General features: G+C 39.7%; 1 protein-coding gene across 4 annotated transcripts in view; it reads right to left on the bottom strand.

Annotated features, from left to right (window-relative positions):
• DOCK8 (dedicator of cytokinesis 8) overlaps positions 1-18,744 on the bottom strand; it is a 92,934-nt gene extending 74,190 nt beyond the window's left edge. For 2 of the 4 annotated variants that reach the window (XM_080573783.1, XM_080573784.1), the window contains exons 1-2: positions 18,274-18,744; positions 1,234-1,336 (exon numbers count right to left, since the gene is read on the bottom strand). In XM_080573783.1, coding sequence (XP_080429909.1) covers positions 1,234-1,336; positions 18,274-18,326 — 156 coding nt within the window. In that variant the 5' untranslated portion in view covers positions 18,327-18,744. Of the gene's footprint in view, positions 1-259; positions 1,144-1,233; positions 1,337-6,639; positions 6,768-18,273 lie in introns of those variants that run through there. The other 2 variants (XM_080573786.1, XM_080573785.1) reach the window with 2 other exon arrangements.
• Positions 18,745-26,595: the final 7,851 nt, after the last annotated feature.

Genomic DNA, 26,595 nt, shown 5'->3' with positions numbered 1-26,595 from the left:
TGATAGTAATAATCTTTAATTAATGGAACTGTGTGCTTTTGACTATTGTGAATGAGATACAAATGGAAAAGATGGTGAAAAAGGTAAATACAGGTGGAGGGTAATGGTCTCCCTAACTGTGCAAATTATCAAAGAAAACAAAGAGAGATACTGTTTCAATCCAGAAGCCTACACTCATATTCACACATTACAGAAGTGTGCAAAACAATCATTCTACAAAAAAAAAGAAAAAAGCCACAAATCATTACTACAAACATACCTTTTTAAGGAGGATGGACTAGAGGCATGTAGATTGTGACAGCGCACAAAATGGCAGCTATGGTGCAATACCCAGGAAATGAAATGTTACCGAGTTTCTTAAGAGCAAAAGCAACTTTATGCATGCAGAAGAGAACCCAGCCTCCACTGTCGGAATAACCACAATGAATAAGTTAAAGCACACCACAGCATTTCAGATTAAGGAAGTGAGTAGTGGCGGGAGGCCCTGACACACAGGAAGTAAACGCTTACATCTAGTGTTTTTCATTTTTCACAATCACTGGTGCATAGAGACTTTTTCTGCTACTACTTATTGATACCAAAGGTTTTTTTTTTTTTTTTTATGGCATAGCATGTTTGCAGAATCCTCATCGTCCTGAAAGGCAATTAAGAAGATCTGGTATTTTTTCCCTTTGTCATAAGGGCAATGTCATATGGTCTGATTTTGGGGGAGGGGAAGAGGATTAACTGTGGAAGGCTGAATTTGGAGCCATATAACAATTGACTCAGTTAGGTCTATGCCAATCAGGGCACACTTTGGCATTTCTCACTTAGCACGCTTACTCAATATCACTGAAAGGCAGGCTGGCATGCTGTCTCTGCTGCTAGCTCTGGGAACTATGAAATAAGCCATGCTAGTAGAGCCTCCACCTTTCTGATTTTTCTTGTTGATCTCCTTTTGTAAAACATCTGTGGCCACCACACAATGCATTTCCTTGGTTGTGGAGTTGAACATTTCTGGCAAGGCAAGGCAAGGCTGTTATATATTCCAACACTAACTATTTAACTTTGATTCTCAGTAGTATGTAGAACGACTGTCTATTTCAGGCTCCAAGGACCATTCCTAGTTCTTTCAAGTGTGTAATATCCTCAACATACCAGGGAGCATTTTTAACAGCTTGAGGCAGAAGACAGGTGAAGTAAAGATGGCTTAAGATACCAAACTTGTACATAGAAGACAAACCCAGAACTTACCAGATGAAGAGTAGAAAAGCCAGGTGTGCTTAAACTTCGTTGACAGAACTGCGCAAAGCCTGGTTGGAGAGTAAATTGCTTTCTTATTTCTGCAGAGGAGTACCTTTAATTAAGCAGAGAAAACCCTTATAATTACAGTTATACACATACATATGTCAAATCCTAGACCTCATCCAATCTAGCCTTATGTCCCAGTGTTTAGAAACATATTTTGATTATGTTCTAGACTCCTCTTGTTTTGTAATTCATACCGATCTCCAACAAACATTTGCAGTCCTAAGTAATTAATATTCTGACACTCTTTCAACACATTTATATCCTTATGTATCCTTGCAACTGGGAAGGATTACGCAAGAAAGAATTACCTTGCCCTTAAATGAAGTATGACTGCAACCTGTGGCAGTGATACCTGCAGATTTGTTTCTGTAAAAAAGAATTAAAGAATAATAGAGCAAAGAAAGAAGAATGAACATCAGAGAGGAATATATTTTAAAGAACTAGTAATTGACCAATGGATAAAATCAAAGTAGGACTGCTCATTGAACAGTGTAAGCACAGATTTATGCTAATAGCGTAGTCTGTTCTGAACAACACAAGAGAAACCCAAGCATGAATTTAAAAAACAGTCTGAACTGTGTCAGATGAACATTTGAGGAAAAGAGTACTTTAGTGCTAATTAGTTGATTTCAATGGGAACAAAAAGGCCAGTACTGACTTCTTTGGAAATCCCAGAGTGATAATACAGTTGCATGTACCCAGAGTGCAAAACAGAGCAGCTTGCTCATTCTTCAAGGAAATAAATCAATAAATATGTAATATTATTTAAGACTAATCAAACATGAAGTGATAACAAAACATTTACAATATATTACTCCATGAATATTCAGGACAAGATTTTCAAAAGAAGAAGAGGCAATTAAGCAGATTCCAAATCTGAACAAAAGCCTTCTGGCAGCCAGCCCACCAGGACAACCAACACTGAGACAGGAAAACACAGAGGCAAGAAGACCTTCTCTTCTATATGAGACTCTCTTCCAACTCCAGCGAGCATTGGTAGGTGTCTTCAAACTACCAGATGCCACAGTCTCCTTATTTCCTGTGCACCTTCTTTCCGTGACTGCTTGACCTATTCTGCCACATGTAGTTTCTGGCTACTGCTGTTGTTCACACGTATGACAAAAAACAAATTCTCCTGAATGCAGTTCTACTCTTGTTAAGGGACAGGCATCTCACAAAAGGTATTCAAATTTTTGGCCTTATTTCCAAAGTACAGATGCATAAGATGCATAACTAAGAGTAGGTGCTTGGAGGTCAAGGCCTGGCATGAATGGGACATGACTATACTCTAAAGGCAGCAGTAACTGCAGACAGAGCAAAGCCAGAGTTACAGAGAAAGAAAAGGAATCCATTTGGAAGAGAAATTCCTTGTCAATACTGATATCCCAAATCTCAGGAAGTACAAAATGTGTTTTTTTTTTTTTTTTTAAAGGCGATTCAATAATTATATAAGAAAGAAGCCATGGAGGGAGAGTAAGGAAGTCTGCAGATTTCCTCATTATTATTGCCCTATTTTGAAAAGCAAACCTGTTTGTATATCAAGGTGTTTTTTTTTTTTTTCATCTTCCCACTACAGACAATCTCTAATCATGAATGTATGTAACAAAGCATGAAATACACCCCAGATTATTAAAAATTATGATTTTCCTTTGAACAGAGTAAGTCAGTTTCTGTCCCGTGCGGAAATACCTGTTACTGATGTAAATAAAAGTCTAGGAGCAGATGTATTCATAAACCTGTGTTACAGTGTATTGCAGAAGCTGCTGCTAGGGAAAAAAAAAAAAAAAAAAGTAAAAATTACACCAGATATGGGGTCATTTTTGAAAAGGAAATGGTATGAACTTTCATCCACAAAAGAGGAAGCATGCATGTGGACATGGGGGCTAATTTGCTGTCTGGTAAAAGCCTGTGCAAACCCAGCTAACTGAGAGGAAACAAGTTTCTCAAAATTAGTTCCAGAGGCTCCCCAGTATGCAAAAGAAAGAATTTGCAAAATAAATTGCTTCAACTGAAGAATAAGCCCATAATCTATAAAGGTGAATTTCAAAAGGTTTAAGAGTAGTTTAATTGATTGATTTCACATTTTTCTTATCTCTGAAGGAAGAATGAGAAGAAATAGAGTTATAGTTACAGAAGACAGCAGGTTGGTTTGAACTGACTCAGAAATGATTGGCAGGATCTAATGGGAATAAGTAGAGGAAAGACACAGCTGCTAAGAGCCAGCAAACCCAAAGTACAAGTCAGCTACCCAACATGGAGAAAAGGTGGGTGCTACAGTCAGAGATTGTCATGGAGAGTTTTGAAAACCTGAGTACCAAGCTGGGAACAGATGGCCATTCCAGAAGCCCTTCATGATTATTTGAGTTCTCCGTTTTTTGGGAGGACTCAAACAATCACGAATCAGTCAGCTTGTCTCTGACACTCAAAAAGATAGCAAAGCAAATTACTGGGCAATCAACTGATGACCAGCTGGAACTGGTCCAGGTCCCAAACTATAACCTCCAATTGAAGCACAGGCCATGAAATCAATTTTAATCATTAATCACCATAACAATGCCTGTTTATTATTAGCCTGATGATGAATTGCACAGTGAGCAACTAAAAGTTGTTTAGTACCCCAAGGTCTGAAAAGTTTGTGACTTATTGGTATAGAAAAGAAAAATTAGATAATGATGATTATGGATTTATCAAATGACAGTCACATAAAGATTTATAATACTTTTCTCTGAGAGTTAGCTGGTTTCAGTAAGGCTCTTGTTAGTATCCCTCACAGCATTCCCTTAAGCAAATTAAAGAGAGAATGCGTAGATGGAATCAACGCAACTGCTTCCAAACTTGGTTAAAAACAAACAAAAACAAACAAACAAAAACAAACAAACAAAAAATATCCCCACACTTACGCAAGGTGTAGTCATCAAAAGTTTAGAGGAAGATTGTGAACAGATTTCAAACAATGTACTGTAAGTGAGTAAAGTAATTTGTCTTCAGCCTAGCTCCAGCCTAGCATTTTATTTAAGAACACTGATGATGGTATAGATGACGTAGTAATGAAATTTGTGGATGACATCAGACTGGAAGAAATTGTGAGTACTGAAAAAAGGGCTATACTTAACATGATCTCACATTTAGAAACTGTCTAAATCAGCACAATTAAATTGAATAAAAATAAATGTAAAACCCTAAATGTAGGAAGAAGAAAGCCCATCAAACGCAGAAATACAAAAAGGGAGATGCACTGTCTAAATAAATAACCACACTGCAGACAATCTGAGAGAGAAGACCAGGCCACTTATTAACAGAGTACTATAAGTGCAGAAAAAAGGGGAAGTTATTTCTATCTATTTAAGCCAATGACAGTGTTAAAGCTGATGTACACGCTAAGAATACCACAGAGGAATATGCAATCACAGTGAAAAGGCTCCAAAGGAAAGCAGTGAGAATACTCGACATTTTGATCCACCTGGTAAGATTGAAAAAAGTGGTGTCCAGATTCCAAAAGAGATGAGTGAGGGGAGACAGAGCAGTTGTCCCCAACTACGTTAAAGATAGCAAACCATAAAGAAAACAGTGAGCAATTCATGTCCATAAATGGAAAAAAGCAATCTTCTTAAACTAAAATACAAAATATTTAATAAGCAATTGGGAAAAATGTTCCCACTTTGAAGGCAATGGGACACTGGAAGAAGCTATCTGGTGATGCCACAGTGATGAGAGCACACCAGCACTGTAGTGAATACTACCAAGAACTAACAAGAGGCAACAGCTGGGCAGCTGCAAGCCTTTCACAGAGCAGAAGTGGCACCAGCAGCATTAACAGCTGCTGCAGCTCTAACAGCTCTACAGAACTATCATTTTGGTACCAGTCCCCCCGCCAACCCCCCCCTTTTTTTTTTTTTAGGAGAAAGCTGCCTGAAAAATAAAAATGTAGATTTGGAGGAGTTTTTTTTTCCACAACAGTCATGGTGGAATTCACAGTTAGTCAGTGTTCCCATGTTATGTTGCAAGACAGTATAAACCTAGAGAAAGATGGGAGATGATTGCAGCCTAAGGCTTTCCTGGGTTTTTTAGATCCTTGGTTGCTCCACAGTGTTGGAGCAAAATAATGTCAGTTGGAATTCATTGCTTCACTCTGTATTGATGTGGCCCTTCATGAATGATGATGCAGTATTCCTTGGTGCAAATCTTGAAAAAGCTGGAGCTCTCCAGACTTTCTGAACCACCCAAATATGACACAAGATAGCCAAAAAAATATACCAGTGCTGTTCTGCTTAATCAGAATTTTGACAGCATCTGCGTCACTCATTGATACAATCCTCCAGCAATTCTCCTGAATTGCTGAAAAAAAGTTGAAACATTCAACTTTTCATTGCAAAAATACTATCCAATGCAAAGTGTATAGTTTGTATAATATATTAAACCAATACTGCAACTGATGTAACAGACTGTATCTGTGGGTTTTAAAAATTAAATCTAACTCATAGGTCAAATTCTGAGGTGTGTCTCAGTAGAGAGCTCATTGCAGGTTTGGGGACCTGGAAATTTGGGGTAGTGCTTGGGCCTAGATGAGGTATCGGGAAAGGAAGGTAACATTGTCATTTACTTTCTCTCTCTAACATGTAATACTGTAGTTGAACACGGGTAAGTTCTATAATTAAAGTGATATGAATATACATAATGCAAGGAGCTAGTTCTGTAATTCTTTGAAACATGTTTAAAAGAAGAGACAATAAGGATTTTGCTAGTACAGATATCATACAAAATCTTGAACACAGAACGAGGGATTTACAGAGAAAAGAAAACATAAAGAGAATAGTTGTAAAGATCATCTATTTATTGGAAAACAGAAGGTACGTAATAGGAAAAAAAAATCTTAAAAGTATGCTTCATACACCTACCAATCCAGTTATCCAAATAAAATTAAACATTATGTACTAGATTGGGGTATGAAAAGAAAATTTTAACACCCTGACAATCTCTTTCAGCAGATTCTGAGGAATAGTGAGTTGCCTTCTGCAAGAGCTGCCTACATAATATGACATCAAGAAAAGATGAAAAAAAATGAAATAAAAAGGGACTATAAGAACAACATCCAAGAATGGAGAAACATTTGCATGTAAATGTATATAGATGGGAGAATCATGAAGTAAAACAGTGAAAAGTTTGGCTTAACAGGTAAAATATTAATCCTTAGCTACCCTGAGAAGTAATCCCTTCCATCTGTTGCCGGTGCAGAAGCTTCTCAGCTAGCTTTTGTTCTTTTTCTGAGCCTTCAACATGCAACTTCTCTAGTTACAACTGAAAAACACAGAACCAAAAATTCTAGAAGAGAAAAAGCTATCAAATACCTACCCCTCTCCTCCACTCCCACACACAAACACACAGATTTTTGGGCAGCAATCCAGATCTTTAACTAGCAAATATGGGAATCTTGCTTAGAAGTTCTTCTCTTGCTGCCAGTGGAACTGCCTGTTCTTCTTTTAAGTTTATAATTAGTCCTTAAGGCACCAGAGGCCAGCTTTGTTACTCACTGTTTACAGCAGTGGCTGATCTGAACTAGCAGCTAATTGGCGACTCAGGTAGGCTGTGCATCCTTTGGCACACTCCTTCTTAGGGGTCTACCACATTATGTCGTATCAACTAAGGCAATAACAATCCTATTCAATTTGGCTGAAATTTAACCACAATCTTCTCAAAAAAGATGGTGCAGGAACGAAGAGAGAAGTCTTGGAGGGGAAATTGACTTCATAACACTGGCAGCTTGTTACACAGAAAAACAGTCAAGAGGTCACTTTTTATTTTTGTCCCAGGTCATGTATGCCATTCATTCAGTGAAGATTTTTCACTGCAGCTTGGCTTTGCTGTTTCTCCCTCAGGAAGAGACATAAGCTTACAAGTAATAATACTAATACTACTACTAATAAATATTCTCTAATCCTAGCAGTGGAGGAAAAGGACAACCATACTTTCTTGCCATGCAAAGAAACAGAAGACTTAGGATGTGGCCCTGATGAACCATGCTTTTATGGGCTTTTTAATCACCGTGTTCTGTGGATAATATGCAAAATATAACATTTGAGAAGAGGTTGTACATTGTTGACTGGTTGCCTATTGCAATTGGAGTGTTTCTAGGTGTGTTTCATGTGACAGTATACTGGTACCTCCTGGAAAGCAAGGTATATAAATCAATCTTACCTGTCATTTTAGTGTAGGCTTAAACTGATCATGAGAGTTTATATACTCAATACAAAGTTTCTAATGAATATTTCACATGATGCTAATTAGCAATGCTAACAGAAGATAAATTTGTGTGGAAACTTTTTTTTTTTAAAGTACCCATTGGCTTAAAATCTTACAGCATGCTGCATTATATACACAAATCTTTCATTCTGAAGTGATTAAACTCAATTTATCTAAGGATAATTTTCCATGGTTGTCTCAAGAGAACTTTCTGTGTGAGCTAAAGCTCACATTAGGGCCTCCTTAAATAGTCATTTCAACCGAGAGGGCTGAAGAACATCATTCTAACAAATGTCCCCTGATCTCTACAGAAGACTCTATCGGTATTCCCGGGCAATACTTTGTGGCTGTGCTTAGTTCTTTGTTTGTTTGTTCCTTGCTAAACTGTTTAAATGGCTTCCAAAATCCCGGATCATCTACAACAAAAAGGGCAATTTCAAAAGCATTAGTGATCACATGTGCTAGCTTTTATACTGTGACTGAAATGTAATAGAGCGGCATCAGCATGTCCTTCTGGATTTTTGTTTGGTCTGCACAGTTCTACCAATTCGAAACAAGTTGATTATGGCATAAATGTAAGGATTTATCTTTCAGCTCATGCATATCACCTGAGCTTCACAAAGACTTCATTACAAAAGTGCTACTGTAATACTGATAATTTTTAAAAACCCATAATTATGCTTTGTTTCCACTTTCCTCCTAAACAACAATTATTAATAGTAAATGAAAGAAGGTCAGACATTAAAGATAATTATAAAGAGCACTTTAAAGTTATTCTTGGGGAAATTTTCATTTTTTCTATGACAAGGCTGGTTATTTTGTCACTTCTTTTCTTTCCAAGATCAAGGTTGTTATTTTTATCAAGAAGGAAAGAATGTGTATTTTGTATTTTTCATGACTGGCTTCAAATCAAATTCACTACATATTCCAGATGAGTCTTTCACACTGTAATAATGTAATTATTTCACAAGCCAATGGAGGAGATAATGAAAACAACACAGAATTGGAAAAAAGAGTTAATATTTTGGCCCCTCATTTCCTAAGCATACTGATTTGTAGAGGTTCAGTGTGACCTTTCTGTGGGTGACCTTTCATTTGTTTCATGAGGAAGCAGCAGAGCCCTGCTGTGATGTTGCTAATGGCATAATGTAGGACTTATGCTGATATTGTTAGACTGGCATCTTCAACTCCTCTCCTTGTGGCCTGTGCTACCACAACTCACTCTGGAAGATGCTGCTTGGTCTTACTGTAGATGTAAGTTCTTTACGACACAGTATTGATGGGAAGCTCATAATGCTGATGATTATCTAACTTCTGCCTCTCAAATATGCCTAAAAGCAGTGACTGATGTTGGAGCTGGCACTGGGATAACACATAAAAACATACAAATCTTGCCCCACTAAGCTAACACACTAGATCAGTAACAAAAATAAAATCCTTGAGTGGTTTTTTTTTTCCCAGTTATTTCTTAGAATAATATATATTTTTTTCTTTACAGCTTTAAATTTAAAGGAAAAAATAATGATCTTCTACTAGGTCTTTGTACCTGAAAGACTTGGCACAATTTCACGTACATGGGGAGGTACTGCCATTTTTAGAACAGAGAATTTTGATTTCAACAGAATGCAGAGCAATAACTAAGATACATGTGAAAGCTGGATCTTCTGCTCACACTCTTATAAATAAAAAAGCCCAAAGAATTTTGCACATTAACAATGATGTTGTTAAAAATAATATATTTTTGTATCTGTTGGCTATTGCTAGAGGTACAAATTCTATAGAAATTATGCTATACACATACACACACACATTGGGATGATGCATCATGAAAACTGCATTTCAATTTTTAATTCATCTGTAAAATGTCAAGCTTGGGAAAAGCTTAAATATTATTCTAACAGTGTTCTGGACATGAGATTTTGTTATTATAATGATTGTAAAGCTCAGCTCATGTGACTACTGAAATAAAATATACTCTTGCCAAATCCAGATTGCTTGACTTTACGGAAAAATAATACTGAGACCAGGCTTGCTAACTCTTTTATAAAAAATCTCCAGGTCATTATTATCAGAGTTAGGTAACTGCATGACTTATCACATGCAAGTATTGCTCTACGAAGGTCAATAGAAAAAATGCTGTTGAAGTTTTTGTTTTTTGGTGAATTTGGCTAAACAGCTGGTTTAGTCCTAGATCTACTCTGCTGTAACTGCATTCTTGGTGGCAAACATTTAGGATGGGTATGGTATCTAGTAAGCACTTTTCAGAGGGTAGAATTTACCTGCTGCTACAAACAACAATATAGTTCCGTCTGTTTTGTTTTGTTTTGTTTTTTTAAAAAAAAGGTAATCAAGTTAGAATAGAAATAAAGACAACAATGCTCAACTATGCTCATGTACAATAGTTTTAATGACCATAAAACCTAAAATAGGTTTTATGATTTTTTTTTTTAATGAAATACAACATTAAATATTCCTCTTTGCTGAAAATCATGTCTGAAAATTCAAAATGCCTGGAAAGGTAAAATAAGGAATGCTTATATGTGGAAACTGGTGGATGTAAAGATGTTTCTCTTTTGCAACTTCACTTTTTTTTTTTTTTTGTGTGTAAACTTAGCATTTCCTGTGCCACAAAAACAGAACCTCATCACAGACTGCAGCTTAGACTTCCCAATGCATGTAAATGTTTGAAGTCTGAGAGTGACATAAGATTTTTGAAATGGATTCTAAATGCAGCTTTTGTGCAGAGCCTAAAGTCCATTTCTTGCTCATCTTCCAGAGATAAACCAAAACCCACAGTATTCTAATCATGCAGCACAGATTATCAAGTCTGGCTTAGTGACTGCACAGATATATGTGCAGTATAAATCCAGTCTTCAACAACTGTTATAGAAAATAGCTGTATTTTAAAGACAATTTGAATAGCCAGTCAGATGAAGAGATTACCTTCCAGCTAACACCTGTCAATAACATCTGTCTCCACAGTAACAACAGTATTCTGCTTGTGTGGCCAAATGTTCTCTAAAGGCTTTGTTTCTACAGAGGCTGTTTGCTGATAAGTGGCTGCTGTTACCTTGGTTCTATAAGAGGCAGACCACTCCAGAAAAGGTAATCATAAAATTTAGGGTAAACAGTACAAAAGTAAATCACTGCAAATAACCAAGGTCATCAGCATCCTCGAAAAGTAGGAGGATGGCATTTTCTTACTCTTTCTATTCTACTTCCTAAAAGTTACTTTTTTTTTTTTTTTTTTTTTTTTAGGCAGGAAATGTTGTAGTCTTTTGCACAGATTACCATAAGAAAGGTCTGTAGGTCTGTGCATTTATTCTTTGTAATGGACAACAGGATGTCAAATCTAATAAGAGTGTTCTGAATAATCTTATCTTTGAAAAAATGAATGGATACTTATAGACATTTATCTCAGCACTATGAATTTATATCCTATGGTATAATCTTGGTATATAATGTTGATTACTTTGTAAACTCATTCCTGTAACTGATTTACAATCCGCCTCTGTCAGAACCAGCGTTCACAGTTCCCACCGGGATCAAGAACTTCTAAAGGATTCACATGGTGTTGCATGGGCACATGTGTTTTTGCAAATTGCTTGCTTTTCATTAACTCTGTGCTTGTACAAAATATGACAGCTTGCAATCTAATCTGAGTCTATAACATGTTTATGGGAATTTGAGAAAAAACCTTGTAGCCATATTCGTCTTTACATGCAGTTGTCTCTCTTGGGGCCTCCAGCTAGGTTCTAGCTCATATGGTCTACAGCACGGCTCACTTCCAGGTGCAGTCTGATTGTGTGGATGCATACAGGCTTTAATATAGTTGAACTTAAATGCAACAACTATTAATTGCAAAAATGTTATATGCAAATCAGCTGATACTGGTTATATTGCACATAGTGACCAGCTAAACTGCACCACCTACATTTGTCGTTTGCACAAGCATGGCTGTAAAGCAAGTTTAGTAGCAGTGCACTGATGTAGATTTAGTCTAGTTTGACTACTCACTGGAAACACCCTAGCAAAGGCAAATGAATTATCTTTAGGGCTGATGAAAAGATAAACTCACAGGCATTAAGAAGTTCCCTCTATTAACTGCAGAACTATTTACTATAGACAGGATCCCTACCAAGCCTGCTTTAATATTTTTAACTATATGGTAGATTTAGGTCATAGTTCCTGCAGGTTACATCTCCCCCTTGGAGTGGAAGAATACTTATAAACATGTCCCAGATAAGAGAGACAGGATATTATACCTAAGGAAATAGCCATCTGAGGCATCTAATGTTGCTTAGTCTTTCACATGCAGTGAGCAGTCATAGCTGATACAACAGGGATGAAACTGTGGTCTGAACTCCTCCTCAATTTTTCGGCTCACTCAGATTGTCCAGAACCCAGGAAGTAGTGGGATGGGAGGTAAAGAACCTATATGCAGAGGCTGCAGCAGGGACTGGCCTTCGTGAATAGCACATGAAGGAGCAGACTTCCCTGTCATCTCTCTTCTCTGCCCCTGCTCTAGATGCATGTACAATCTATTCCTTGTGCTGAATACAAATCCAGAAGACACAAAGACACTGACACCTTAAAAAAAATAAAAATAAGGCAAATCAGCTTGCAGTAAGTCAGGAAGAAAGGAGTGACCTTTCCTGGGAAGAAGTAACGCTTAAGAAATCAGGTCTTTCATATGTATAAAGGAAACAAGTCTAAAGCCAATGAATTATGTGTTGGATGAGCAGACAGTGAGGTAGTTTGAGAACTGGCTGAACAGCTGGGCCCAGAGGAGGCTCACTGGCCTGTAGTCTAGCTGGAGGCCAGTAACAAGCAGTGTACCCCAGGGGTCAATGCTGCATCCAATCCTGTCTAACATCCTCATTAATGATCTAGACAATGGGGCAGAGTGTGCCCTCAGCAGGTTTGCAGATGACACCAAACTGGGAGGAGTGGCTTGCTTTTGCATACACCAGACCCTCTGTGTGTTGCTGCCATCCATCCAGAGTGACCTGGACAGGAAGACATGGACTGACGGGAACCTCATGAAGTTCAGCAAGGAGACATGCAAAGTCCTGCACATGAGGAGGAACAACTCCAGGCATCAGGACATGCTGGTGGCCACCCAGCTGGAAAGCAGCCTGGCAGAAAAGGAGCTGGGGGTCTTAGCGGACACCAAGCTGAACACGAACTAGCAATGTGCCCTTGTTGCAAAGAAGGCTGGTGGTATATGCTGGAAGGCTGCATTAAGCGAAGTGTCACCACCAGGTTGATGAAGGTGATCCTTCCCCTCTCCGCAGCACCAGTGAGGTCACACCCTGGAGTGCTGTCTCCAGTGCTGGACCCCCCAGTACAAGAGAGACATGGGCATACTGGAGAGTTCAACAAAGCACCACAAAGATGCTGAAGGGACTGGGGCACCTTTCCTATTAGGAGAAACTGAGAGAGCTGGGACCGTTCAGCCTCAAGAAGTGGAGGCTCAGGGGGGATCTTATCAATGCCTACAAATATCTGAAGGAAGGGTGCAAAGAGGACAGAGCCAGGCTTTGTGGAGTATCCCTCCTTAGAAATATTCATTGCTCTGGACATGGTCCTGGGCAACCTGCTGTAGGTGACTCTGCCTGAGTGTGGAGGGGTTGGACCGGATGACCCCCACAGGTCCCTTTCAACATCAACCATTCTGTGATTCTGCAAAAGAAATGAGCTGATAATTTGATCAGATCATACTCTACCCTGTAAACTGGAAATAGGTTATACATGCTCTGGCAATTGAGAAAAAACGCATGTTGAACCCAGCTGAAAAAATGGAAAAAAAAATGACTACAAAAATTAATGAAAGGTGAAAACAGTATAGTGATAACCTCAAGAGACAACTGCCCAAATATTTCCTATAGCCAAATTAAAAAGCTGTCAAACAAAACTAGCATGCAGAAGCAAGATGACAGCCTGTTCTTTATGCTCCCTGCGTGTGCAAATCAAAGTAATTTCAAAAGTCATCTTCTCATTTAATTTCATGGAAGTCTATGAAAACTGTCCTTTTAATATAAACTGTTAGTAAGAAGCTGTTACATATAAGATGCAAAACTTACGTACATGCCATTTTTATCTTTAATTTATTACCGCTTAATATTCTCCACGCAAAATACAGAACCACTACTATTTCACACATGTAGTACATAAAAAGCAATCTGTTGCCATAGTAATTACAGATTAGATTTTTTTAGCTTCTCTTAAAAGCCATACTTATATGTATATTTATGCTTTGGATCTCAGACTAATTCAGACAGATTACTATTTGATTGCTTGAACAAACTCTTTTGAATATAAGCTTGCAAGGGCTTATTAATCAGAGTTATCATCACTCAGATTCCCATTGTGCAACTCATTTGAGTGAAACAGGATTCAGAGCTTTGATCAAGCGTGCTTTCCCTTGTGACTCTCTTTCCTGAATTAGGTTGACTCAGTAAAAATGAATACAGGATTTTTCATACTACCACTGTCTTGACAGTACACATGCTTAGACAATGGTTCAGAGGTCATATTTGATAAAAAGTAGATAACAAGTAGCTTTTAATAGTTGATAAGCCATAAATGTGTGTTTTAGGTTTACAGCAAAAATCTGGTCTTAACTATTAACATACTGCTATTTTATTGAGGTTTCTATCATGCACTACTTCATGTAAAAAACTGACTAGGACAATTTACCACAGTTTTTGAAAAGTGCATCTTTACACTTACCACATGAGCCTGTTGTACATACAGAATATAAAAGGATTGAGGATCTCTCTGCAGCTTATTGAATATATTTAAAGTAAAACGAACAAAAAAAATAATGAAAAGAAATATCTTGGCCTATGCAATGAAGTCTGGAAAACTATTCTAAGTAATTATTAGTTTATTATATCCATTCAGTAGGAGTTCTACTGAAATTCAATCAAAAGATACATGCTTCAATCCCATCAAGGTGATGCAGTGAACAGAAGTCTGCTGTCAGAATAGGTAGGAAATGGCCTGTTCTGCCACTGAAACCATTCTGCACTGTACCTGACCCCTCTGCACTAGGCTTTGCCACTTAAGGTAATTTCTTCTGAACCTTCAGAGATAAGACGTTGTACAATACAAGAGGTTAAGCTGGCTTTATTGTGTCAGGTAGGAGTAATTTTAATGTACTGTTGTTATTAGTGTAGAGTTCATGGTACTATTTGAGAATGAGATAAGGTTTTGACTGTAATCTTAGATTTTATTTTTAACAGGATTTCTTGAGCCAAAGGTTTGCCTTAATATATATTTTTAAATATAGATCTATGACTCTAAACTCATCCTTAAGTGTACTTCTTAAAAACTAAAAAATGAAAAAAAAAATGTTTGGCAACTGGACAATTTCAAGAACACAGAAATTAAATGGTAAAACTAAATACTAAAAATGTTTTGTATCACTTGCAAATGCAAACATTGGTGGTCTGTAGAGAGAGTTCAGAAGCATGTCTATTGTGAGGATTTTAAATTGCATGGGTCACATGACTGAAAGTTAAGTGATATGTTAAGGGGTTGTAGTGCTGCTCTTGATAGCCTTCTGTTTTGTAATGTATCTGTTGAAATGTTTTGATTGTACAGGTAGGTGCCTAAAGCATAATTTTCTTCACTTGAAGTCAAAACAAAGTACTACTACTGTTAGATCTATGTGGAAGATAAAAGAATAAACTACATTAGCTAAATAAAAGTAATAAAAATAGAAATCTCTTTAGTGAATGTTATGTTTATCCTAACCCACTGCTGAGGCAAGCTGCTTAAAATTCAGCTTGTATTGCCTCTCAGACATACATTGCTCAATTGCTACATGTTAGAGCCCACACTTTTGACAATGATTAGTTGCTTTCTTCAGCACTTTAATAAAATTTTTTATCAACTTTCTTGGTTTCTGGTTAGAAATTTTGTGATTGAAAAGTAGAAACATTTACAACATGCAGTCCATGTACCTTCAAATTATTATCTCGGATTTACTCGATTCAGCATGGACAATCAGCTTTTTCATGTTCTGTGGTGGTTTCTGAAAACTATGGACCCCTAGCACTCTCAGACAGCACCAAAAACATCTCCCAATAGTGCACAGTAAGGAGGATTTTCTTCCCCTTCCTTTGCCCTGTGCAGGAAGCCATTTGGAAAGACAGGTATAGCTTATTTTCTTTCAAGTGATACCTTTATATGTTCTTTGAAATGAAGTCTAAGTTGCACACGAATTTAATTTCTCATGTAATAGTAATATTATTTGAATAGGACGTTTTCTGTGGTCTTGCTGAGTTTTCAGCCACTCAGCTCTAAGTAGTACACAAGTAAGTTTTAAGAATGTTGCCTAGCATGAGGGACACTAATTTAAGGGCTTGCTCCTTCACTCTGCATATAAGATGAACATCGTTATATATAAAAGTTATCCCATTAAAACAGAAGGAACTACTCACACATGCGTGCATTAAAAACACATGTGCAAGTCTTTGCAGGATTAAAAAAGGCAGGAAGCAACAGGTTGGGGCAACAAACACAAGATAGGTGGAAGGAAAAATAAAATGATAGGAAAACATGGTTATGTGGGCAGGTTGAATATGCAGCCTACAAATCTGTACTTATTTTAAAGCCTGATTTTAAAGTTTGACCTTATTTTAAACAATTATGATGCTTGTCATGTAATAGTCATTCCTGAAGCATCTGCAACCCCATTGCACATGATCAAGGACTCATGCTAACTTTAAATCATGACACCAGAGCACTAACACAACATTTTGGATTATGCCACTGCTAATTTTTTACAGCACAGTGGTCAGCACAGCTTGCAAGATGGTTGGATACCTATCATGCTTTCCACGAACACAAAAGGCTCACCCATAAGATCATGGAGGCAGCCAGTGTTGTTGTACTGAGGAACCTGTAAAACTCTACTGGTCCTCACTGAAAACTGCATAGCTTAGTCAAGTCACTGGTGAGAGAAAGAACAAGAAAGAGAAGAGCTTGCATATGTATTTGTAGTGAATGGAGAGTAATTATACAGACAATGTAATAACTCCTGTAAATGATGCCTTGCTGGTAATGACCAACTTTCATTAAGAGTTGTATTTTGAAGAAGTAAGCTCAGGAACTCTGAAGAAAGGGGAACAAAATTTTATAGCTGTAGAACAGCCTTTTGTGTACAGACAAGTAAATTTAGACAGTGACTTAATATTCCTCTTATTTTGAAGATTCCTTTCCAAAAAAAAAAAAAAAAAAAAAAAGCTTCTTGTGAAAAATACTACTCTACTGTCAGTAAAACAAACCACGCTTGGGTCATGCAAAAATGGCCTGGTTCTTTTGAAGAAAGGGAAACATGATGTTCTGCTAGCAAATACACATCATTCCTACCAAAGTGTAAAAGAGAATATTCTTACTTGCCAAATAAACATGCAGGTTGTTAAAATGGAACTACAGCCAGAACATGATGAGTAACATATCTGAACATTTGACTTTCTACCAAAAATACTGAATATTTTGCTATCAGATCAAAATAAAAATAAATAAAAATAAAATCCAAATGGTTTAATTTCACAACAGTTCTTGCTAGTGAAACTTTTGTCAGCCCTTGTGAAACAATGCCAGATTAATTGGTATGACTGCACTCCTTTGCAAGGCTTTAGTCACACTGATGAACAGTGACCATCACCACAGCTGGGAAAGGCTGCCAGAAAGCTGACCCTAAAAATAGGAAGAAAAAAAAAATAATCCAAGCCCTCTAAATATCAGCCAGTTACAGTATATTCAAACAAGCCTCCAAATGATCAGAAAACATGGCAGGACCCTGGAGGGAACCGCTCATCTGATGGCTTCTCAATATGGTATCTCACCCTTGTGTATATTCCCCATACATTTAAAATGAATTCTCAAGGGACAAGGAAAGGTACACTGATGTGTACTCTGCCATGGGAAAGGCATATTACAGTGGAGCTAATTTTATCCTCTGTAACTGAAAACCCCAAGTCTTCCAATAAATTGCTGGGGAGGTGGAGTTTCTGTGCATACTTTTCTCTCTGGCTCAGAGATTGGCCTTTTCCTCAGTTTATATTACCATTGTGCTATTTGCTCTTTTACGTGTCAGCAAACTCAGTTACCTTGTACTTACATCAACACCATGGAAACAGAGATTTTGTCTCAAGCAACAATGCTCTTGAAAAGCTGGCCTGTGTTTTCCTTTAGCAGTGTGAAAATAATTGTCTTGCTTTCCTACTGCTGCCACGGAGCAGAGAGACCAGCTGAGAGTCACCACTTCCCTGGGAAAAGACAGCGGAGCCTAGCAGACTGCAAGCTCAGAGTTTGGTGTTCAACAGCTAACTCACCCACTTGATTCAACGGGGGAGAGAAGGATACATTTATTTCTAATCAGAAGGATTTTTTTCTTTTCATAGATGAAAGGGTAAAAGGAAAAAAAAATAGCGCACGGAGGGATGCCACCGCAGTACGGACGCCCTACATAAACCTTCAGTTTGCCGGACGCTTTCAGCCTCAGATCTTTTTGCCGCTGCGTGCGGAGAGGAGAAGGAGGAGAAAGGGAAGGAGGAGGAAGAGAGGGAGGAAGAAGAGGAGCCCCCACCTGCCCTCGGCAGGCGCGGGGGCGGCGGCAGAGCCCGGCTGCCAGGGGCAGGCAGGCGGCTCCGCGGCCGGGGGGCTCGTCCCGTCCCGTCCCGTCCCGTCCCGTCCCGTCCCGTCCCACCGCGGGGGTCTCTCTCTCACCTGTTGATTTTCAGGGCAAACGCCCTCCTCTCTGCGGCGGGCAGAGTCGCCATGCGGCCGCCGCGGAGGGCAGAAGCCGGCTGCACGCACGTCGGGCGCCTGGGTTATTATTTATTATTATTATTACTACTGCTTATTGCATGCTGCGGGCTACGGAGCCGGCGGCCGTCTGACAGCTCTTGGGTGGCAACTTCCGCATTTCACCTTCCTCGCCGAAATCGGCCCAAGTGGGAGGGCTCTGCCGCTCGGCACCGACGGCTTCTTGCCCCGCTCCCCCGGGACGGGGGGCTCCGGCGACCCCACCGCGCCCCGCAGCCCCCGCTCCCGACCCCGCTCCCTCCCGGATCCTTCCGAGGGATCCAGAGGGGATCGGCGGAGAAAGCAGGAATTTGACCGGGAGAATTTGCCGTGGAGAATTCGCCTCGCACCTGTGGGCGAAGACCTGCGGAAAGTGTTGAGCATCCCCGCCAACACCCCCAGCCCCTTTCACTGGGGAGCCGTGGCGTTGGTGTTGCACACCCACACACTGCCATTTGCACGCGTGGTAATAGCTGGGATCACTTCTCTGTCCCTCCAGCACGGTGATGGAAGGGTTCAGGCAGGTGGAGGTGGCAAGGTCGGGAGCACGTGAGGGTCAATACCTGGGTATTGAATACATGCGAGCCACAAGCCACGTCTGCAAGGAGGAGCACACCTCACCTCAATGAAATGTCAATTCACGTCAATGAAATGTCTCATTTCACCTCAGTGAAACGCAGGTTTAAAGCTTGTGAAGCTAAGAATTAAGTGGTAAATAGATACCACTTCTTGACCTGTGATGATATTTTGCCGATACACACATGCACTCTGGATATATCTTCCTCTTACCCCTTAAGTACTTGACTAGTAAGGAAAACCTACAAATACCAACACCAGATACCAGCTAAGTTTGGCTCTAAGCAGGCACCACTACCGTACTGTTCACCTTCACTTGCAGCTTGACTCTTTTAAACTGCCATTTTTAGTAAGTATCTTGTGGTTGTGTTGCAAAGCTGACTGCAAAGTTGTGTTTCCTGACTGGTATGCTTCTCTCGGTCTTGGTGCAGATTTCACTGCTACTGCAAATAAGCAGAACTCGGGCTTCATTGAAAGGGGAAACAAAAGCTAGAAATGGTTTCTGTAAATGAATTCTGGGGTAGCAGAGGCAATTCAGTTTAGGTTGTCCGGTTTTTATTAAATCATTGCCTTGGAGACAACAACATTAGGATTCAGCTGTTGAAAGGCAGTCACAGCTTGTTTCTCTGTTCCCAGTGAGCTGAAGGGTATCTACAGGTAAACAGAGTAAGCTGACTGAAGCAAGCAGTGGAAGAATATCATGCAGTGCAGATCTAAAATTGTATTACCAACAATTACCTTTGACTCTACAGGATTCACCAGTTTTAAGAGCACTGTTAGTACGGGTGGTCTTGAATATGAATGTTAACCCATATGGCCTTCAAAGAGCACTATCTACACGTCCTTACAGACGGGCTGAAATGCTGAAGAGCTGTAAGATTTAACAACAATAACAACAAAAACAACAGAAGTAAATAAATGGAAAATGGAAACAAATATAGACATGTTTAGGGGAAAAACATGCGAAGATCTACAGCAGAATGAGATCTTGGAGACAGGTTTGAAAAACTGAGAAAGAAAATACTGAAATCTACTATTAATACACTGTTATTAACTGGAAAACAATTGCTTTGGGAAGAATACATTAGAAACTTTTTTGGACAGAACTTACCCACCACACCCATCCTTTCTTTACGTCACCAAGATAAAGCTAGCGCCACTTACCTACTTGTAATTTCAACTTAGTTATCACTTGGTTACAAATCAGTCATAACTGTGATCCGGCATGTGTGTCGGTCTCAAGAAAACTGTTGAGTGTCAGAGATACTGGACGAGGCAAGATAGTGCTTTGCACTGCCTTACTTCTGTGCACTTGCGTGCGTCTGTTGAAACTTGATCACTCCTTCCGAACTCTTTCCAGTGCTCAACCCAGCTGTGGGTTTAATAGATATTTTACTACCATGCAAGAAACTCCAGATGTGCAACCTGCCCTCTGACAGGCCATTTGCAATCTCCTTGTGTCAACAGTGAAAAAACAAGAACAATTAAACATTTTTTAATAGACCCATGCAATTTTAATTGATACACCTATTTTTTGAGAGCTTAATTTGACATAAAATGCACACACAATTGACACAAAACACCCAATGCTTGATTTTTCTTGGAGCACTTCACATGCATTTCTTACCTACTCTAGTTGGAGTCAAGGGCCTCAGCACCTTTGAAAGCTATGCATCAGAAATGAGCTGAAATATTTACTTTAGTATCCTGGCCTCTCTAGATCACTTACTCTTTTTGATATTACTCAGAACTGGTATATAAAAGACCTTATTTTCTCTTATTTCCTTTTTTCTTTTCAGAATTTTAGCTTAGACATTAATATAAACCACACTCTTCTTAAGATGCCATGAAATAAACACCAGTTTGTCCATTTTCTGTGCTGTTCAGACTCACTGCAGAACAGACAGGAGACATTATTATGTCCTCTTCATACATGTTGAGATGGTCTCTCTCAGCTCAACTGCGTTCTAACTCCTCTGTAAAAGGAGTAGTGGAGGAAAAACTCCATTTGCAGTTTTTCACCAGTACAAGGTTACTGCTATCACATGCAATTCTTTTCGGGTAGCTTAAACCTGCGTTATGGATAGCCTGTCATTAGAAGAGCTACGTGTCCACAGAAGTCAGGTCTCTTGTTTCTCAAAATATTGCTTCTAAAAACCATAGCCATCCTTTCATTGTTTAATTTCTAAAGCCTCCATGAAGTGCTATGCATTTTCTAACTATGAGTCTGTTTCTAGCAGCTTACAAGCAAAGGAGGAGAAAAGTAAGCAATGAAAAATAAGCAAGTAGCTCCCTTAACCATTCTGTACATTGTCTGGATGTGGAGACAGTAGGACAAAAGTTTTGGCAATAAATAGGTTTCACACCCATCCTTCTGGTCACTGCAGGCCCAATCACAGGAATAGGACTTTCTCATTCTTCCTTTACTGAAGTGTATGGTTAATTGGGTTTGGGGTGTTGGTTTTGTTGTTTGTTTGTTTGTTTGTTTGAAGACAGGACCATTCTTCTATTTCTAGCTGTGTCTTCAGAACTGCTAACTATTCAAGAAGAAATCACTACCTCAATTTTTATGCTATAAAAAAGTACGGGCTTTATCTTAACAGCTCATGTGGTACCTTCTTTGATTGCCAAATTTGGCCACACAAACTGAGGTGGCAGTAATGCATATAACATCTCAATCTCACAAATACACCTGTTTATGAATGACACAACTATTTATTTTGCAGTTTCCCGCTTTTTTTTTTTTCTTAAACGAGGACAAAAGGATAATTCAAAAATAATTTGTCACATGTGGGAAAAAGCACCTGAAGAGAAACACAAAACTAGGGTGTTGTGGTTTAACCCCAGCAGGCAGCTAAGTACTACACCCTTTAATTAATCACTACCCTTCAATTAATATGCAGACATCGTTCACTTAAAGACCACCCCCATGAAATGCCCTTAAAATTTTCATAAAATGTCTACTGAGTTCTTTCAGTCCATGACTCAGATTCTACCTGTTGTGGTGGCTGCTCAGGACAGGAGAGTTACTGGATGGAGTTACTGGATACCAAGGCCAGCTCAGGTTGGGTCACTGCTGCACTTGCACTGCTTCTTGTGAGACTCATGCTCTGTTGGTTTGAGTGGTTCCTGCTACAGAACTTCCTATAACATGCGACTCAGATTGGGTTGAATGGGTTACAACAATTTAAAGGCATATCCATCACAATCTCCACCCCTGGTCCCCTCTGACCAAGCTACAGGGTTCCACATTGCAATGAGCTCCTCCCCTTGCCCCTGGCCTGGCTAGCAGCAGAGGGTTCCTCCTATAACACTTCCTATAAAATGCAGCTCAAATCATGAGTTACAGCAGTTTGAAGGCATATCTATTACAATCTCTACACTTTGTGCTTTTGGACCAGGCCATAGGGGTTGACATTGCAATGAACACCTCCCCTCGCCCCTGCTCCAGCCTGGGCTTGTCCACTGGCCACAGTCCCTTAGAGGTGCACCTGCTCCGGCATGGCCTTATCCAGGAGCCACAGCCTCTTCAGAGGCCTACCTGCTGGGGCATGGAGATAACCACAGCCACAGCCACCTCAGGGTGTACCTGCTCTGGCATGGAGACACGGGACTTTCAGACGTCCCTTCAGACACCTCCTGCGTTGTGGTCTCACCCACGGCCACAGACACTTTGAGGTGTATTCTGTCATGGCCTTATCCACGGGCATGGACACTGCAAGGCGAACCTGCTGTGGCATGGACATCTCCACGGCCACAAATGCTTCAAGGTGCACTTGCTTCATTGGGGCTTATCCATGGCCAGAGATGCTTCGGGGTGTATGTCTCCCACGTGGGCTCGCTCACAGGTCTCTATCACTCAGACTTGAGTTCACTCTGGAGCCCCAGCCTGTCCAGCAGAGCTGCACAGGGACAGCAGTGATGCCTTGGCCATCTGTCAGCCCAGGCGCATGGTCACAGCTGTTATCAAAATGTTTCCAGCTGAGCACCGTGGCTGCGCGCTCACCCTCCCCAGGTGGGATGGGGGAGAGAGTTGGAAAGATAAAAGTGCAAGAAATCGTGGGTTGAGATAAGGTTCCCCTATTTCCCATCAGCAGGCAGGTGTTCAGTCACTTCCAAGAAGCAAGGCTCATCACGCAGAATGGTTTCTTGGGAAGACAAATAGCATCACCCCAAATGTCCCTGCTCTTCCTCCTTCTTCACATCGTCTTTTATTGCTGAACAGGACATCATACAGTGTGGGACACCTCTGTGGTCAGTTGGGATCCACTGTCCTGGCTGTGTCCCCTCCCAGCTCCTTGTGCACCCCCAGCCTCCTTGCAGGCAGGGCAGCATGAAAAGTCCTTGGCTCTGTGTAAGCACTTCTCCTCAACAACTAAAACATCGGTGTGTTATGAACACTATTTTCATAAAAAATTCAAACCATAGCAACATACAAGGGTCTATAAAGAAAACTAACTCTATCCCAGTCAAATCCATGACACAGGGTTTCCATGGCTGCTAGTATGTTTTATATTGTCTAGTATACTGTCTTCAGAAGACATTTAGATGAAGAGCTTAGTGATATGGTTTAGTGGAGGACTTGTTAGTGTTAAATCAGAAGTTGGACTTGGTGATCTTGGAGGTCTCTACCAACCTAGATGATTCTGTGATTCTGTGATATTCAGCAGCTACAGCCCAAACATTTAGATCATTAGAAGTTTTCATCTTTTTGGATGAACTGAATTATCAGCAGCCTACTTCATCAAATGAGAAGCAAAAGTCATCAAGTATTCTTTTTCATATATTATTTCACCACTTTTTTTTTGGTTTGTTTTGTGAAAAAAAAAAAGGAATTCTGTCATGCAAGTTTACATATTTTTAACTCATTGGATTTATCAGATGAGATGTTAGTAGGTGGACTTTTTAAACTATCTGATCCAATAAAATTTTGTCAATAGTGTTGCTTCAGCTTATTATTAAACGCTGTCATTGTTTGAATTCCTGCAACTAACAAACCTACTATATACAAGGTCATGAAGTGTAATCATGTCTTTAGGAAAAGAAGTAGGAAGGTCTTTCCAATCAAGAGGTAAAAAAGTCATCAAACCAAGTGTGAGTGAAGGGAGAAAAAAAATCAAAATAAAGCAAAGAAAATAATGCAATTTGGAACACATGGTGATTTTCCACACCTGGCTTGCTTGGATGGCAGCAGATGCTGAGTGGCCTTGCATACAATACACTAGAAAGTACGATTTCATTCCTCATCTCCTCAGCCCCATCCTCCTGTCACAGACAAAACCGTCCCAAACCGTGATCCTAATCATTGCTTCTTCACGCAGCACCACATTTCAGCCCTAGAATCTGTCATAAAGGCATGCATCCCCTGAACCCCACTGCATTTTCAAATGTTCTCACTCTGCTTTGGTCTCACTCCTGCAACCTGGCCGGCAGGAGGTGGGACACCAGCAGCTGGGCAGGGTGAGGAGCTGCAAGGCCAGCCTCCAAAGGCAGCGAGGTGCTGCTGACTGCTGGTACTGCCAGAGCAGGTACGGTCCTGACTGCTGCGAGTAACTGTCAGAGCTGGCAAGGGATTGGGAAGCACTGGAAGGGACAATAAACAGCGTGTCTATGCGCCATCTACCGGGGGCTTTTTTCTGTAATGACACGCATTTCTAAAACCCTTTTTCCTTAAAAGTGTAAATAAGGAATCACTTGTTTACTGGCAGTCATATCCCTGAAAAAATGCTATTGCATGGCAGGGTGCCTACCACTAAACATGACTTTGTGGCCCAGGACAGTCAGAGATGATAAAGCCCTGCTGAGGCTCTGAGCGTCCCTTGCTCTTTGCCGAAGACATGCCTTTGATGATCTACCAGAATCTGAATTAAGTCCACGGGAATATTCTCAGTATCTTTTCGAAGGGTAACTTTGTATCCTTGGCAAAATACACCAGCAGTATGCAATTTCAGTAAAGAATAACTGTTTACCGATCACCTCATGAGAATATTTGGAGGTTCACATCAATGGGAAAACTGTGATGATCTCAGTAACCGCCAGCAGCACACAATGACTGACGTTTGCTAACACAACACCCTTCTACAATGCTGCTGGCTCATGTAGCCAGTGCCACTACGTACTCTTGCTAAGGGAAGCTGGATCTGGTCATTTGCAGTGCTCTCCTTGGCATAAATCTCAGTAACGTCTAAGATCACTTCAAGTTTAATAAGACAAAAACTCTTATATAAAAATTAGGAGGCTAAATCTAAGAAAAGTGTACTTTTCTACTACTCCTACTTATGTGTGAAAGAAATTGGCAAAGAAATTCTCAACCATCCTTTAAAAAACAAAACAAAACAAACAAACAAACCAAAAACCCCACCCACCCACCCAACAACAACAACAAAACACTTCTATCTTTAAGTTTCATTTCTGTGTTGGTGAAACATGAGAAAGGGAACTTAGACCACACTGCAGCTGCCGTTTCATAGAACACTTGATTCTAGAAACAAAGCAGTAGCCTATGTGAATCTTCTTTTTTTTCCATTCTTTTACCATTAATTTATCCAAATTCTTCTGTAGAAATATAAATATTATAAGCTGAACTCTCAACAGAATGCTCACATTCACAGTAAACAGCACTTAGGTGGAGGCAACGCTGATAGGTAATATTTTCCATTATAACCACCATCCTCTTACGTACAGTTAGGGAACTTGCTAGGTTGTATATGTTGATATTCAAATTCTGACTATAGGCCATGCATCTATTCAAATATTGTGTTTCATTAAAACAAATTAAAGCATAACGTCATATTACACTCCAGTCATAAAAAGCAGAAGTGTCAAAAAGTGGGTGTACTGACTGAAGTAACACTGTTGCTTTTAAAAGCATTTCCTTGTCTTATATTGCATGTTAATGATGTGTTCACTAAAAAAGAAAAAAATAATACAAAAATCCGGCTATGTCCTTTTATCAGGGAGTTAATATTTCAATATGCAAGTCATTTTCAGAGTTCCACATGGGCAGAACCTTACCTCATTATCGAACCTCGCTACAATGCAGCAGCTACAGAGGTCTGACAGCACCTGAAGTGCTTCTCTGAGTCAGGTCAGCACGTGCTGATGACACCGACTCTCCACATACATAGTGCCAGGAATCCATCGCAGTATTTGCAGGATCTGGGCCAGCATTATATCTTTTACCTACTGTACCTTTTTTACCAGTTATTACTGGACATCATTTCTCAGAAGATTGCTCAAGCAAAAGGCTTTCAAACCCTCTTTATTTATCTGTTTATTTCCTGTGTGTCCACACTGGGCGTAGCAGAAACATCCACAAGTACATTCATAAAAACTGTCATGAGAAGTTCTCAATCTACATACAAATAAGAAAATAGAATCTAAATATAGATAAGAACATAGAGAAAGCTTAACAGAAATACTTAAACAGCATTCACAGGCAAGAAAGAAGTTAATGTACCCAGAGCAGTATGCAAATCACACTAAGGTTATGCCTCTGCTTACCAGTTTATATTCTGAGATATACATGGGGCTGTTAAGCAGCTACTGAACTCATCACAAAACTGAAAATTTCAGTTCCTTCATTGTTTTGCAGGTTAAATAACATCAAAAAATCTGGTATTGTTGTATTGATTTGCAGCAACACCTTTCTCTGGGATGCTGAACTAC

Source organism: Anser brachyrhynchus, assembly GCF_964034855.1.
Source record: "Anser brachyrhynchus genome assembly, chromosome: Z".
Taxonomy (NCBI): domain Eukaryota; kingdom Metazoa; phylum Chordata; class Aves; order Anseriformes; family Anatidae; genus Anser; species Anser brachyrhynchus.
This window is presented reverse-complemented; position numbering and strand designations above follow the sequence as displayed.